Source organism: Oreochromis niloticus, linkage group LG7, assembly GCF_001858045.2.
Source record: "Oreochromis niloticus isolate F11D_XX linkage group LG7, O_niloticus_UMD_NMBU, whole genome shotgun sequence".
NCBI lineage: Eukaryota > Metazoa > Chordata > Actinopteri > Cichliformes > Cichlidae > Oreochromis > Oreochromis niloticus.
Window position 1 is genome coordinate 25,839,278 of NC_031972.2, and position 12,573 is coordinate 25,851,850.

The 12,573-nt window shown below is 39.8% G+C and overlaps 1 protein-coding gene across 1 annotated transcript in view; it reads right to left on the reverse strand.

Moving 5' to 3' along the window:
* Positions 1 to 9,497: 9,497 nt before the first annotated feature.
* LOC100710573 (matrix metalloproteinase-17) overlaps positions 9,498 to 12,573 on the reverse strand; it is a 91,487-nt gene continuing 88,411 nt past the window's right edge. The window contains exon 10 of the mRNA XM_013270785.3: positions 9,498 to 10,938. Within this exon, the coding sequence (XP_013126239.2) occupies positions 10,613 to 10,938 (326 nt within the window). The 3' untranslated portion in view covers positions 9,498 to 10,612. The remainder of the gene's footprint in view (positions 10,939 to 12,573) is intronic.

Sequence of the window (12,573 nt, forward strand, 5' to 3'; positions counted from 1 at the left end):
TATGACATTTTTAATAAATAAAATTCATACATTCATAATAATCAGTATGGTGTTTTGTAGTAATTTTCACCTAAAACCTTTTTTCATTTGATGAGTAACACTATAAAAGAGTTAATATCAAAATGAACTCTAGTTATGAGTTAAACTTTACTCTTTATGGTAGTAGAAATTTAACTCCATGAGAGTTTAGTTTTAACTCCTATAAAGAGTTGAAAAACCAACTCCCAGAAAAGAGTTACTCTAACTCTGCACGAGAGTTCATTCGATGGTCACGCATGTACACTCAAATGTAGTTAATCTGAACTCCCAGAGAGTTTATTCCAAAGACCAGAATTTGCTGTGTATGTAACGTGGTATTTTTCAATTATTGTATTTACCAACATCAAGAAGTCACAAGAAAAGAAAGACCACACCATGGTGCATGTTCAAACAAAGAAAGTTTACTGGTCAAAATAATTTATTAAACAAATAAACTACATTTTTTAACACCAAAAAATACGCGTTCAAAGCAACACAACAGCAGCCCAATATGAGACAGTTCCACTCTGTAGAGTGGAAGCAGTTGGTTTTATTTTGTGGATTCAAGCTGCTCCTCATATTTTTGGCCACCAGATGTCACCAGAGAGGACTGTGTTGAAAAGCTTCGAGTAATGAACCGTTTTTCAATACAAGCTTCAGTGCTTCAGAAAGCTTCATTTGGCCATCACTACCTGCTCTTGTTCCATCTCTGTTCTGTATGTAGAGAAAGTGTATGTATTTCCTAATTGCAAATGGCACCAAATTGTATTCAAAATTGAGCCACACTTATGGAGCTCCACAATTCTTTTCCTGTGTTTTGGTTGATTTTCCCATGTCAAAGAAACATCCTCTGTGTTTTGGGGGTGCCTTATATGCATCCACAGGTGTGCCACCAATTTACTCACATGGACTCTACCAACCAATCAGAAGCTTCTTCAACTCAGAATGGAATCGTCAGGAGTTTTCTTATTAAAGGCACAATAAACTTAGTGTATATACTCCTAAATTTGATGAAAGTGATAAAAAATAGACAGCTCTCTCTCTTTTTATTCTGACATTTAACTAATTCAAAAGATATTTCAATATTTATTTATCTAAAACAAAAAAGTTTACTCTAAATTGATGCTCAACAGTAAAAAAAATGTTTTTGTTTTTTACCTAAAGTGTATGTAAACATCTGGTTTCAACTGTGAATATACTGCTGTGTGTTGAAATTCCTCGTTTTGCATAGAAATATACTGAACAACATACAAAGCATAATAAAATAACATTTACCTGAGTTTTTTCTTTGAAAGAAGCCCCTTATGTCCATTGTTGTGTAAATCAGTACATTACTGAAACCGATTTAGCCGTGGAGGGTAACAACTGAAAATATGAAATAAACACACGTAAGCTAAGACTCTCTAAAATAAACAGCTTTGTTGTTCGGCTTTTCATTTCGCCATTTGTTGATTCACTCGAAAAGCAAGTAACGTAATATGGGTCAAGTGATCAGTTTGATATCAATCTTTTCTGATACACCGTCATATTTACATTATTTGTACAGTACGAATGATTTGCTTTGGTACCTGGTCAAACTTAAGCTCTCCTCTGTCTGCAGCAAATTCGCAGGCAGCAGCTTCTCCCCCCTCGCTCACATGCGTAAGCGCTGTGCTCAGTCGCCTCGTGTCCGAGCTCGGATCATACCAAAATTAGGGGGGATTTACGACTGTGCGCTATGTGCTTCGAATATTGTGTGTAGTTTTTTGTTTTATACAGTTGTGTGTCAGGCATCTAACTATGAAACAAATTAAACTCCAAAAGACCCCGGGCTTCTGAAACAACACCCCGGGCTTAAGCCCAGTAAGCCACCCGCCCCGCTCCGCCGATGCAATCAATCAATCAAACAAACAAACAAACAAGCAAAGAAACAAGCAAACAAAAACGCCAATGAAAATGTGATGATGCTCACACTTTAACTTGGTTCCCAGAATTTTTGCTTCATACTGATAACATGACAAATTTAGTTATTGCTGATTTTCCCCAAATGTTCCAACTTTATCTTTAACAGCTTTGTTCTTTCGGTTACTGACAGTGCTCTTGATAGCAGTGGTAATTTTTGCAGCATGGCAATTGGTGTAGTCTTCATGTTTGTGATCCCTGAGATTTGTATTTCAACCAAAAACAAAAATCTTGAAGTCATAGGATACCTTTACTGCTTTTACAGTTGCTACGAGAGGTAACCCCCCCCCAAAAAACTTAAGATAACACCAGTTAATGGACCCCCCCTCCCGCAAAGACACATAAAAGATATCAGAAGTTGGATAAAACACAAAGGAAATATATATAAAAATGAGAAAAAACTAAACAAAACACACACACACACACACAGTAATGTTTCTCGGGTGACAGTAACGAGACTGAACAGCTGTGGAAGTGATATAACCACAATATGTGAATGCTTGCAGTAAAACATGCTTAAAAAAAGTGGAGGCATTCGCCTTGTAATCGGAAGGTTGCTGGTTCGAGCCCCGGCTTGGACAGTCTCGGTTGTTGTGTCCTTGGGCAAGACACTTCACCCGTTGTCTACTGGTGGTGGTCAGAGGGCCCGGTGGCGCCAGTGTCCGGCAGCCTCGCCTCTGTCAGTGCGCCCCAGGGTGGCTGTGGCTACAATGTAGCTTACCATCACCAGTGTGTGAATGTGTGCGTGAATGGGTGGATGACTGGATATGTAAAGCGCTTTGGGGTCCTTATGGACTAGTAAAGCGCTATATAAATACAGGCCATTTACCATTTACCATAAAGTCACAATACTACTGCAGTGACACCTTATTTTGTAAAGAAATGTCTCCGCAGCATGTTAAAAATGTGTAAAACTGATGGTCCTATGTCAGGGTGGCCGAGTAGTCTAAGGTGCTGCATTCAGGTTGTAGTCTCCCCTGGAGGTGTAGATTTGAATCCCATTGTTGACATCATAAAGCTGGAAAGCTCTCAAAACACAGTAAGGCTTGACTGAAATTTGCAGATGGAACAAATCCTTTCTGGAGAGACATTTGATGGTCAGACAAGACAAAGGTTGAGCTATTTAGCCACAATGACAAGAGGTATGTTTGCAGGAGTAAAAGTGAGTTTTTCAAAGCTAAGATCATCCTGGAAAGCATGGTGTAGCTAGTAGCTCTGAGGATGTCTTGCTGCCAGTGGTTCTTGTGGATTGAATAATAAAGATGGAGGACTACCTCTCCATTCTTCAATGTGAAACTTGAAAAGCTGGATACAACTGGATCCAACAGGACATCCAAAACACACACACATTCGTGCTGGTGTACCTCTATCTATACTATTCACTTATCATTGGGATTGGTCAGTGTGGGACGATGTGGCTGCTTTGCCTGAAACACAAGAAAGAGAAAGAGGAAAAGAGCCTTCAATCTTTATTTGCACACAGTAAAGCTGTTCTCCATCCTAAATAGCAGTAATACTGATCTTTCAAATTGCCCACATATTGTAGGGCAATACATACTTTTGTTTGGATGGCAGTGTTTTCACTGTTGCTAAATTGTATTTGTACTTCCAGTGATTTCAAATTAGGAAACTGTGTTACCACTCATGCAATAATATTAATGTGATGTAAATGTTAGGTGAAGTGCGGCCTCAGTGTCCACTATGCACTCCTTTTTCAGGAGCTTTTCAGAATCCCTGCTCCCAATAAAGGCTTTTTTCAATGCAATGTTTGCCAGCATCCAGCAATTTATTTTCTTTTTTCTTTTAAGCGTAACATATGACACGTACAGTGCTGGCTCTGTGAATAAATTAGCAAATTGCACTTATTTTTCCTACAAGAAGGGGTTAAATGTCAGACTTTTTACACTGATTGTTAGCTGTAGTTGTAATGGATGAAGTTGAGCTGTATTTGGCTCACAATCTAAAACAAATCTGACACCCCTAAATTATAATATGATCATGACATGTGGAATGTATATCTGGAATTACTTAGGAATGTTGTGGACAGGAACCCAAGTCAGAAAATGGTTTTGTATTTCTTATTTGTGAAGTGAATTAGCAATAAGCGCATGCCTGAACTAATCTTAGTCTATCCTCTGGGTTAAGTTGTTTGACATTTCTTCTTTATTACCAGCAGAGGGTAGCACAATACAATAATAGGTGGAAGATTTTCAGGAAATCCTACAGCAGGTTTCACTTAATTTCTATATCTTTTCTTTTAGACAGCTGAAAAAAATAGAAGTTGTCTCACAAGTATTTGTATTGCTTATTCAGCTTTAAAACATGAATATGGTTTTTTTTGTTCTTTTTTTAGTAATTAGGAAGACTTGACTGAGATGCAATGTTGGAAACAGACAAGCAGAATTATGCCATCCTTATTTTTTCTGTGATCTTTTTCATTTAGTTTAGGAATAATTTGAAATAATAGTGTCAATATTTCACATGTTTATATTTATTTTCCCTCACTGTGTTGCAATTACAGTAAAGGCTGTAATTCATAGATCACATAATGACAAGAGCATAGCTTCTGCAAAGATACACAATGCACATTTAGCACATTTCCAGCAACAACCTGGTTGTAGCCTCATTTTAGACGTCAGACTAACTGATTGACTGAGCTCAACCTATGGGGCCACAGTCAATGTAAACAGGTGCAAAAGCCTTCTAGTGTCATTCCCAATAAAGAAAAGCCTCCATGGCCACCGAAACAGTATCTTAGATATTTAAATACACAGTTAATGCTCATCATTTTGTCCAGCTTGCTGAGGGCGTGACAGAGATAGATATTAGGATTTGCAATTCATGAATCTTTCATGGTCATTTAAATCCAGACTGTATGTGCTGAATCTGTCTAAGGGATTTTATCCTTTATAAAGGCTGTTACCAGTTCAAATGCTTTCCATGCAGATTTCCATTGTGGTCCCAAAGCAACTGCCTAGGCATCCCATTACCTTGTACCATCTCCAATGACTCAAATGTTGTTCCCTGTCAGGTGTTTAGAGGTCTGTGTTGTGTATTCAGCACCTGTGCCAGATTCAGTGGCCCTGCTCTGAGCTCTTTGATGTGTGTGAGTGTGTGGGTGTGGGTGTGTGTGTGTGTGACAGAGAGAGGACAGGCGAAATGCAAAATGGACAGCCCCAGTAACAGCTGCTCCTCTTCCCCATGACCACCACCTCTGAGTCCACAGAGGGCTATCCTGAAAGCTAAAAACCTTCACACACACACACACACACACACACACGCACACACGCACGCACGCATGCACACGCACGCACGCACGCACGCACGCACGCACAATTTATATCATAGTGAATAAGCTTTCACACACTCTCCTCTCACACACTCAAATTAAACTCATAAAAAACAAAAAAAACTTGTTTCACAATGCCCTTTTCTCCTTGCGGCATCTTGTCATAGATCTAACAACCAGCATCTCTTTGAACACAACCACCTATAGTTTTGAGGATGCCATTTAGAAATTGGGATTTTAAAGGATGTTTCTTGTTGATTAATACTTGGATCTTTTTGTTATGGGAGCATCATGAAAAAGAAGCCAAAAGGAGCAAAGAAAACACAAGAAATATGAGCAGTAAGAATCTGGTATGGAAGGAAGATGGTTAAAGCCCCCAAACTCTCTGTTGTCAGCATCTATTATAGTTCCCAGATCCAGTTCTAAATTACAGAGTCACGATAGCTGTGCGTGCATAATTTTGCTGTCTGATGAGGGATTGTTGCCAACATTGTAGATGCATCATAAACTGTATAAAAGCTGAATGTAGCCCCTCAGGTCAAAAACATACAGTCTATCAACTGAAAAATGAAGCCAGTGTGAATATGCCCTAAATCTGTATTAATTTCTGTGGCCAGCAGGGGGCGACTCGTCTATAAGATGACAACACTACTTCTCCTGAAACTCTGTCTGGCTGTTTGTGGCAACTGGCTAAAATTACCCACTTTTAATATTGATGTATCTACAACACAGAATTCTGTTATTTTAATTTCACAACAGTAACATTTAATCTAACGCCACAAAAGCTGGATTATGAGATGATATATTACAACACAACATGTTGCCCAGCAACCACTTAGCAACAGGCTAAAGTGACCCATCTTTGGCACATTAACAACATCTGCCCTACGTGTTTGTGGTATGAATCACTAGTGTCAGGTCCTCTTCTGTACACATATTGTTAATTACACTTCCTTTTAAAATACAGCAGATTATAATGCAGGGTATGTTTGAGGCTTAGCTACAATGTGATTGAAATGGCGATATCACATGGGCGCTCCATACTTTGCTGTACCCTTTGCTCCTGACAGCAATATTGCAATGGCCAAAACCCTAAAGACAAGTCTTCAAAGCAGGAGTACACAAATATCGCAATACATTTTTAAAAAAATAAAGTCTGAGACGCACTCATTTTAGGTTTCACCTTCAACTTTTTAGAAAAATCGTCCATTGTTTAGATAAAATAGCTGAACACCTGGTTTATCACTCCTTTGTTTGTGAAATGAAAATAAGAAATTAGGCCCAAGTGGTAATGAACAGAATTGTGCTGCTTTTATGAACGACTACTGATGCAGATTATGTGCTAAATCGCTTCCTTATCTTTGCCATTGTCCCTCTGGATTTTAATCTTTCTCCCTATCTTAACATCTCTTTGTCTTTTCCTGTGTTTGTTGGTGATTATGATGTTTTTTTCTGGGTGTCAGTTTTTCAGTTTGCCTTTTCTAACCACTTTATCAGTCAACTACAGCAATCTGTCTCCACGTGTTCCTCTTTTTACTGTATGCGCTCTTCCTGTAAATCAGACCGCTGCCGGTTCTCAGCTTTGCAAGCAGTTCATCCAGTCTTGAATATTTTAGTTACAGGGTTATTGATTGGTTCTGCCTGGCCCTATCTGGAATCTTAAGCAGTGAAAGTGCCATATCTCAACAGTAGAAGACGCTGCATGGACGATAACTCCTAAGTTTTTTTAAACAACCATATTCCAATAATACTAAACCAAATACATCTGAATATCCACTTTCATTGTTATCATCCCAAATGGGACACACACACACACACACACACAGTGACCCATCCCTACTGCATTTGCCTGTGGGTGCAGGTGCTCTCCTAGTGGCTGCTGAGCCACACCAGTTAATTAATACCACTGGAGTGTGTCAAGAGAAGGGAAGGAAAAATGCTGTTGTTGGCAGAAAAGTGAATGAGTGACTTTTTAAACTTTTAAACTTCATTTTACCTCAAAACAGACTAAAAGTTACGGGTCTGCATTCTTTGGGGTTGGACTGCATCCGTAGCCTTTGGGGGGAATACACAAACAAACATTCATACAAATGCAAACCCTAACACACGCATGGATGTTTGAGCCTGTGTACTGTATGATGAGGATGCTGGTGAAATGCATGTACGTGTATGCATGTGAGTCTTTAAAGACTAGACAGACTTGACATCCTGTTGACTTTGATCTCTTAGCTCGAAGTATCTGAGGTGGTAAATATTTTCGGATTTGTGACATTTTCTTCCTCTGATACTCTTTCCACAAGAAACACGGATATACTGCGTAATCCTCTGTGCCAGCAGATCTCTTTATAAACCCATTTGGCGTGAGTGTGAGGTGTGATTTGTTTTCCTGATGAACAGCACTGACCATTACAAGAGAAGACACATTTAAGAACATCAGACAGAGGGGGAGCAGCTCCCAGTTGGTGTCTGCAAGCTGTCATGTTACCATCATCTGTCTTCAAGCCTGGGCTTTCCTTCAAAAATACAAAAATAATTACACACTCGGGCCACACAGTAGCAGAAATAAGCACTCAAAATAACACAGGGCACTCATGTGACAAGAAAAAAAAGAAGTCATTCACAGATATATTTTTTATTTTCCTACAAAAATATTTTACAATAGAAAACACAGCTTAAAATATACACAGTCCACTTAGTGATGCAACAGCTGCAGAACCCTTCAACTCAAATATATCAGTCTATAGGTAAATATATCTTTACAGCAAGAATAAATTCAGGGGCGATACAGGGAACTGTCAGTCACAAAAAAAAAAGACCCTTTGAACTCTATGAGCTGATCAAAGCAATGTAAAAGATACTGAATTATAAACTGAGTTCAATACTAGATACAACTAAACTGAGTGGAAGGAATGCTTATAATCCAGAGGTGAAAATGAGCAGCTGTTCCTCACTTAGTCCGATGATTCAGACTTGGAAACTGTTCCGTCCACCTATTCATCCATGCATCCGTCTACCTCTCACAGCAGGAGTAGGAGCATTCAAACATTGATGCTCGTTGCAAGCACACAAGAGCACAGGCGGGATGTTCGTGTGTGTGCACGCAGTGGGGTTTATTAAAAGGTCGGTTCCACAAATAAAAAAAAAAAATCATGTTTACCTCTGGTGCTATGCTGCTTTGCAGGTAGTTTTGGTTTTATCTCTCCAGTTTGAGTAAAATAGAGATGAATGGAAAGAAGTAGTGCTCGTGAACACCACGCAGAAAAATGACTCTGAATTACTTGCAAATTCAACTAGGGATGCACCGATCCCGATACTGGTATCGGGTATCGGGGCCGATACTGTAAAATGTGTGCGTACTCGTACTCGTAAAAGTTAACCGATACCATGAACCGATACTTATGTAGCCCGGATGGGAATTTGGGAGTAGATAATCACAATTCCCACGGACTTGAACGCCACATAAGGTGTTCACAGTTCACAGAAGAGAACGGCATGGAGAGATGCACGAGGTTAGCTGAACCAAAGTGAGAGACTCGGCTAGTTTTACTGAGGTTAACTTGCACAAAAGAGTGTGTGACTAGAAAGCTAACCGTGTGAGAGCTTCGCAACAGAGTGTGGGTGAAGTGACTTTTTGTTTCAACGGTCGCACCACCGTCCGTGGAAAACTGTGTTTCCAGCCATGACCGCTGAGGCTAAAGGCTAGCCCGGACTGCTTGGCTGCGCCACGGAGGCAGCTGCTATGGACTGTCGGAGAGCTGGACAGTGACTGGCTAACGCGCTGTAGCAGAGACAGCATCGGGTCCGCAGGGAGTGGATTTAGTGTGGGACTGGTGAATGGCGACCTACCGAGCAACGGAACTGTAAGTCAGACTTTTGTGCTCTTACTGGGGAGAAGAGGATTTTTCTCCATCGTCCAGCGTGAGCAGCAAACAGGCCTGCAACAAGTGTGAATGTGAGTGTGTGTGGGGCCCATGTGTGAATATTGTATGTTTAGTGGATTTATATAACGTGTTTTGGAGTGTATATTAGTGAGTCACTTACCAAAAGGTGATAACATAAGTTGGGTTGTTTAATATAATTTGAAAGGGAATTATTTCATTTATACAGTGTATTTCATTTGGTTAAGGAATTGGAATATCATTTGAGTTTAAAAAAGGGATGTGTTGTACAGTATTTGTCTCTGCCCTTACGTTCAGTAAACGTTTCGTTTGTGTTAAAGAGTTGTCTGGGGTCGTTTCTTTACTACCGGTTAAGTTTAACTTGTGTGTGGTAGAAGTATCGGTTTTTGTACTCGGTATCGGCAAGTACTCAGATCCAAGTATCGGTATCGGATCGGTTTGAAAAAATTGGTATCGTTGCATCCCTAAATTCAACAGTAGTGTATCTTTTCAGAAAGCATTCCTGTTATTCTGAATAATTTACAGGTCTTGTTGCAAACTGGAACTAATTTTTAACACCAGAAAATCACTGTGAGTTCTGTGGGTTGGTCAGAGCAACACCAACATTATTTTTGGCATAGAAAATGTATTGTGGTACTAAAAACTCTGTGTGTGTGATGTTTGTTTTTGTCTCTCTGAGTATGGACAGACTGCAAATCAATTTCCCATTGGGGACAATAAAGTTACCAAAATCAATCCATGTACATAGCTGGTTATAATCGGAGTTTGAATATAAAAAGAAAACATGGTTTAGGTTATTTAAAACAAATTTTGGGCTAATATTGGATCAGTGCTCCTTTTTATAATGGGTGTATTCCTTTGCACTTGCCTTCAAGTCAAAATAAACTTAGTATGTTTGTCATGTGATGATTTGCTGCTGTAAACTTGGAAAACATTTCTAGTCACTTAAAATTTTTCCTTTGCAGAGATTTGGCCGTTAATCATTCGCTGAAGCCGTTTTCACACATGCACTGCGGCCCTGAACCGAGCACAAGCATTTCACATGGATCAGACAATAAACAGTCTGTACCCAGCCAGCTCACTAAAACAAAGTCCGATATCTGATTAGGTGCATGTGAGAAAAGTACATGTAACTGACCAGTGGATTACAGTTAGTGGGCTTTATGTGTCCTGCTCCCTTTCCAAAAGCAGAGTACCTGAAGTATCTGTTTGCTGCATGAAGAAAAATTATGACAATGCACCGGATGAATCTCCTCACTTCTTCTCTTGTGCATGTGTGAAAACAGCTTGTAAAGCACTGAAAGCTGGGTGATGCCCATAAGAATGACTGCTTGATGGCAGTGCCCCTTGAAAGTCATGGTAAATAAATAACAGCAAATTTAGAGCAAAAAGATACTAAATTATATAAGAAGAATATTTTCCAGTTGTTGGTTTGTTCATTGGCCCTCTGTCCCATGCTTTAGCATCATAGCAGTTCAAAGCGGAGAGCCAGTAAGAGCGTCCAGAGAGGCGGCAGCAGCCAAATGGGGGATGGGGATGGGCGGACGCCTAAAGGCGAGGCGGTGTCAGAGGTGCAGGAGCACACCTCGTATCCATTCTCTGCGTGGTCTGGGTGGCGGTGCACGTTGACTCTCGTCTCTGTGCTTTTGGGCTGTGTGTCCGGAGAGTCCGACTGCATCTCTGTGCACAGCAGCCAGTCCGTTGCGATGAGGCGGGGGTATCCTGCCTCCACCTCCATGTCGCTGCCTGGCACTCGCCAGTACTCCTTCCCCTTAAAGAAATAGGACGAGCCTTCGGAGACACAGATTAGAAGGTGGGGATTAGTGTGTGTGTGTGTGTGCATGAACTACACATAAAAGAATACAATACTAGACTTTATACTAATGGCAGTTCAGAATTGTCTTTGCTCTTCGCTCAAAGCTCAATAAGCAGAGAACACATTAAACACCAAGGGCTATAATTTGTACCCAGCGTGCTAAGTATTTATGTTTAGTATTTTTCACTTATTACCTTGCCCCACAGTACATCTGTTTGATAAACCAGAATGTGTGTGAACCAGGTGTCTACATCCATCACGGAAAATTATATCATTTAATTTAATATAACAGCTGCGTTTTCCACCACTGTGCCTTGGAGAGGAAACTCCACGGCAGTTTACAAACTTGCATGGACCGTAACAGAAAAACCATAAACCTGTCTCACAAAAAATGACATTTATATACGAACTAAATGACCACAGCAGAAAACTGTGAAAGGAAATGCAAATTTGCTTGATTTTAACAAAAATATCCATGTGATATGAAAGACGGCATGCTTATTTATGCAAGTTGTCTCCTGGAAACTCTGGTGGTCATACTCCAGCCATCGCTCCGATTACCTTTGTCAGCACTGAAATAACTGGTGAAACAGGTAATTTTTTAAATATACTTTCATTTCAAATTTAATTTAAGAGTCATGAATCAAACCAGTAAAAATGGGACTCATGAAAATATACATGGAAAGTATATAAGGCAAAAACAGAGTTTGTATAATTCTAATGAAAGGCAAATATTGAAAATTTATATTTGGCATGACCACTTTTACTCTTCAACCCACCCTGAAATATCTTAGACAGCTTCATTCAAAGCTCTTCTCTGGATGTTCACTGCCTTTTCTTTCTTTCAAGATGATCCTATATTGCTACAATAAAAGATCTGGGGGTGTTGGGAGGCCAATCCATGACTGATAGTGTTCCAATGTGTCTTTTTCTATCCAGGTATGCTTTTACTGTTCTACCAGTTTGCTTGGGATCATTTTCATGCTGAAAAATGAAGCTGTCAATGTGCCAATCAGATTCTCTCTAGATAGTATTGCATGATGGATCAAAATCTGATGGTACTTTTCTGGATTCATAATTCCAACACATTTGATCATCACTGTTGTACTTTTCTGTCCTCCTCTGTAGATAATCATTAAGATTTGAACCAGTAATTACAAATTTGGATTCATCATTCCAAACGACCTGTTGCCACTGATTTCCAGCGCACTTTTTGTATAATTTGTCACACCTCAGTTTTTTCTTCCCGGCTGGCTTCATTAAGAATGGCTTCTTTACAGCCAACCTTCCAATCTTCTATTTTTGATGAGGCTTTAGCAAACAGTAAATGGATCAACAGAGGGGTCAGATGAATCACTCAGGTCCTCGGTCAGGTCTTTGCTGGATTTACTGTTTCTTGGAGACTTTCGCTTACTGTTCATCTGCAGTAAAAACTCTGAAAGAGCTTCAGAAATCCTGGAGAACTCCTGCTCAAGATCACTTTAAAAAAATTACAAGAAAGCCTGGTTCCTTGCATGCAAAATATACGTTTGCACATGCTGTACTTTCATATTAGATATTAATATGTGATCCTTCTGAAGAAATAATTAAGTAAAACTGACATGCACTGG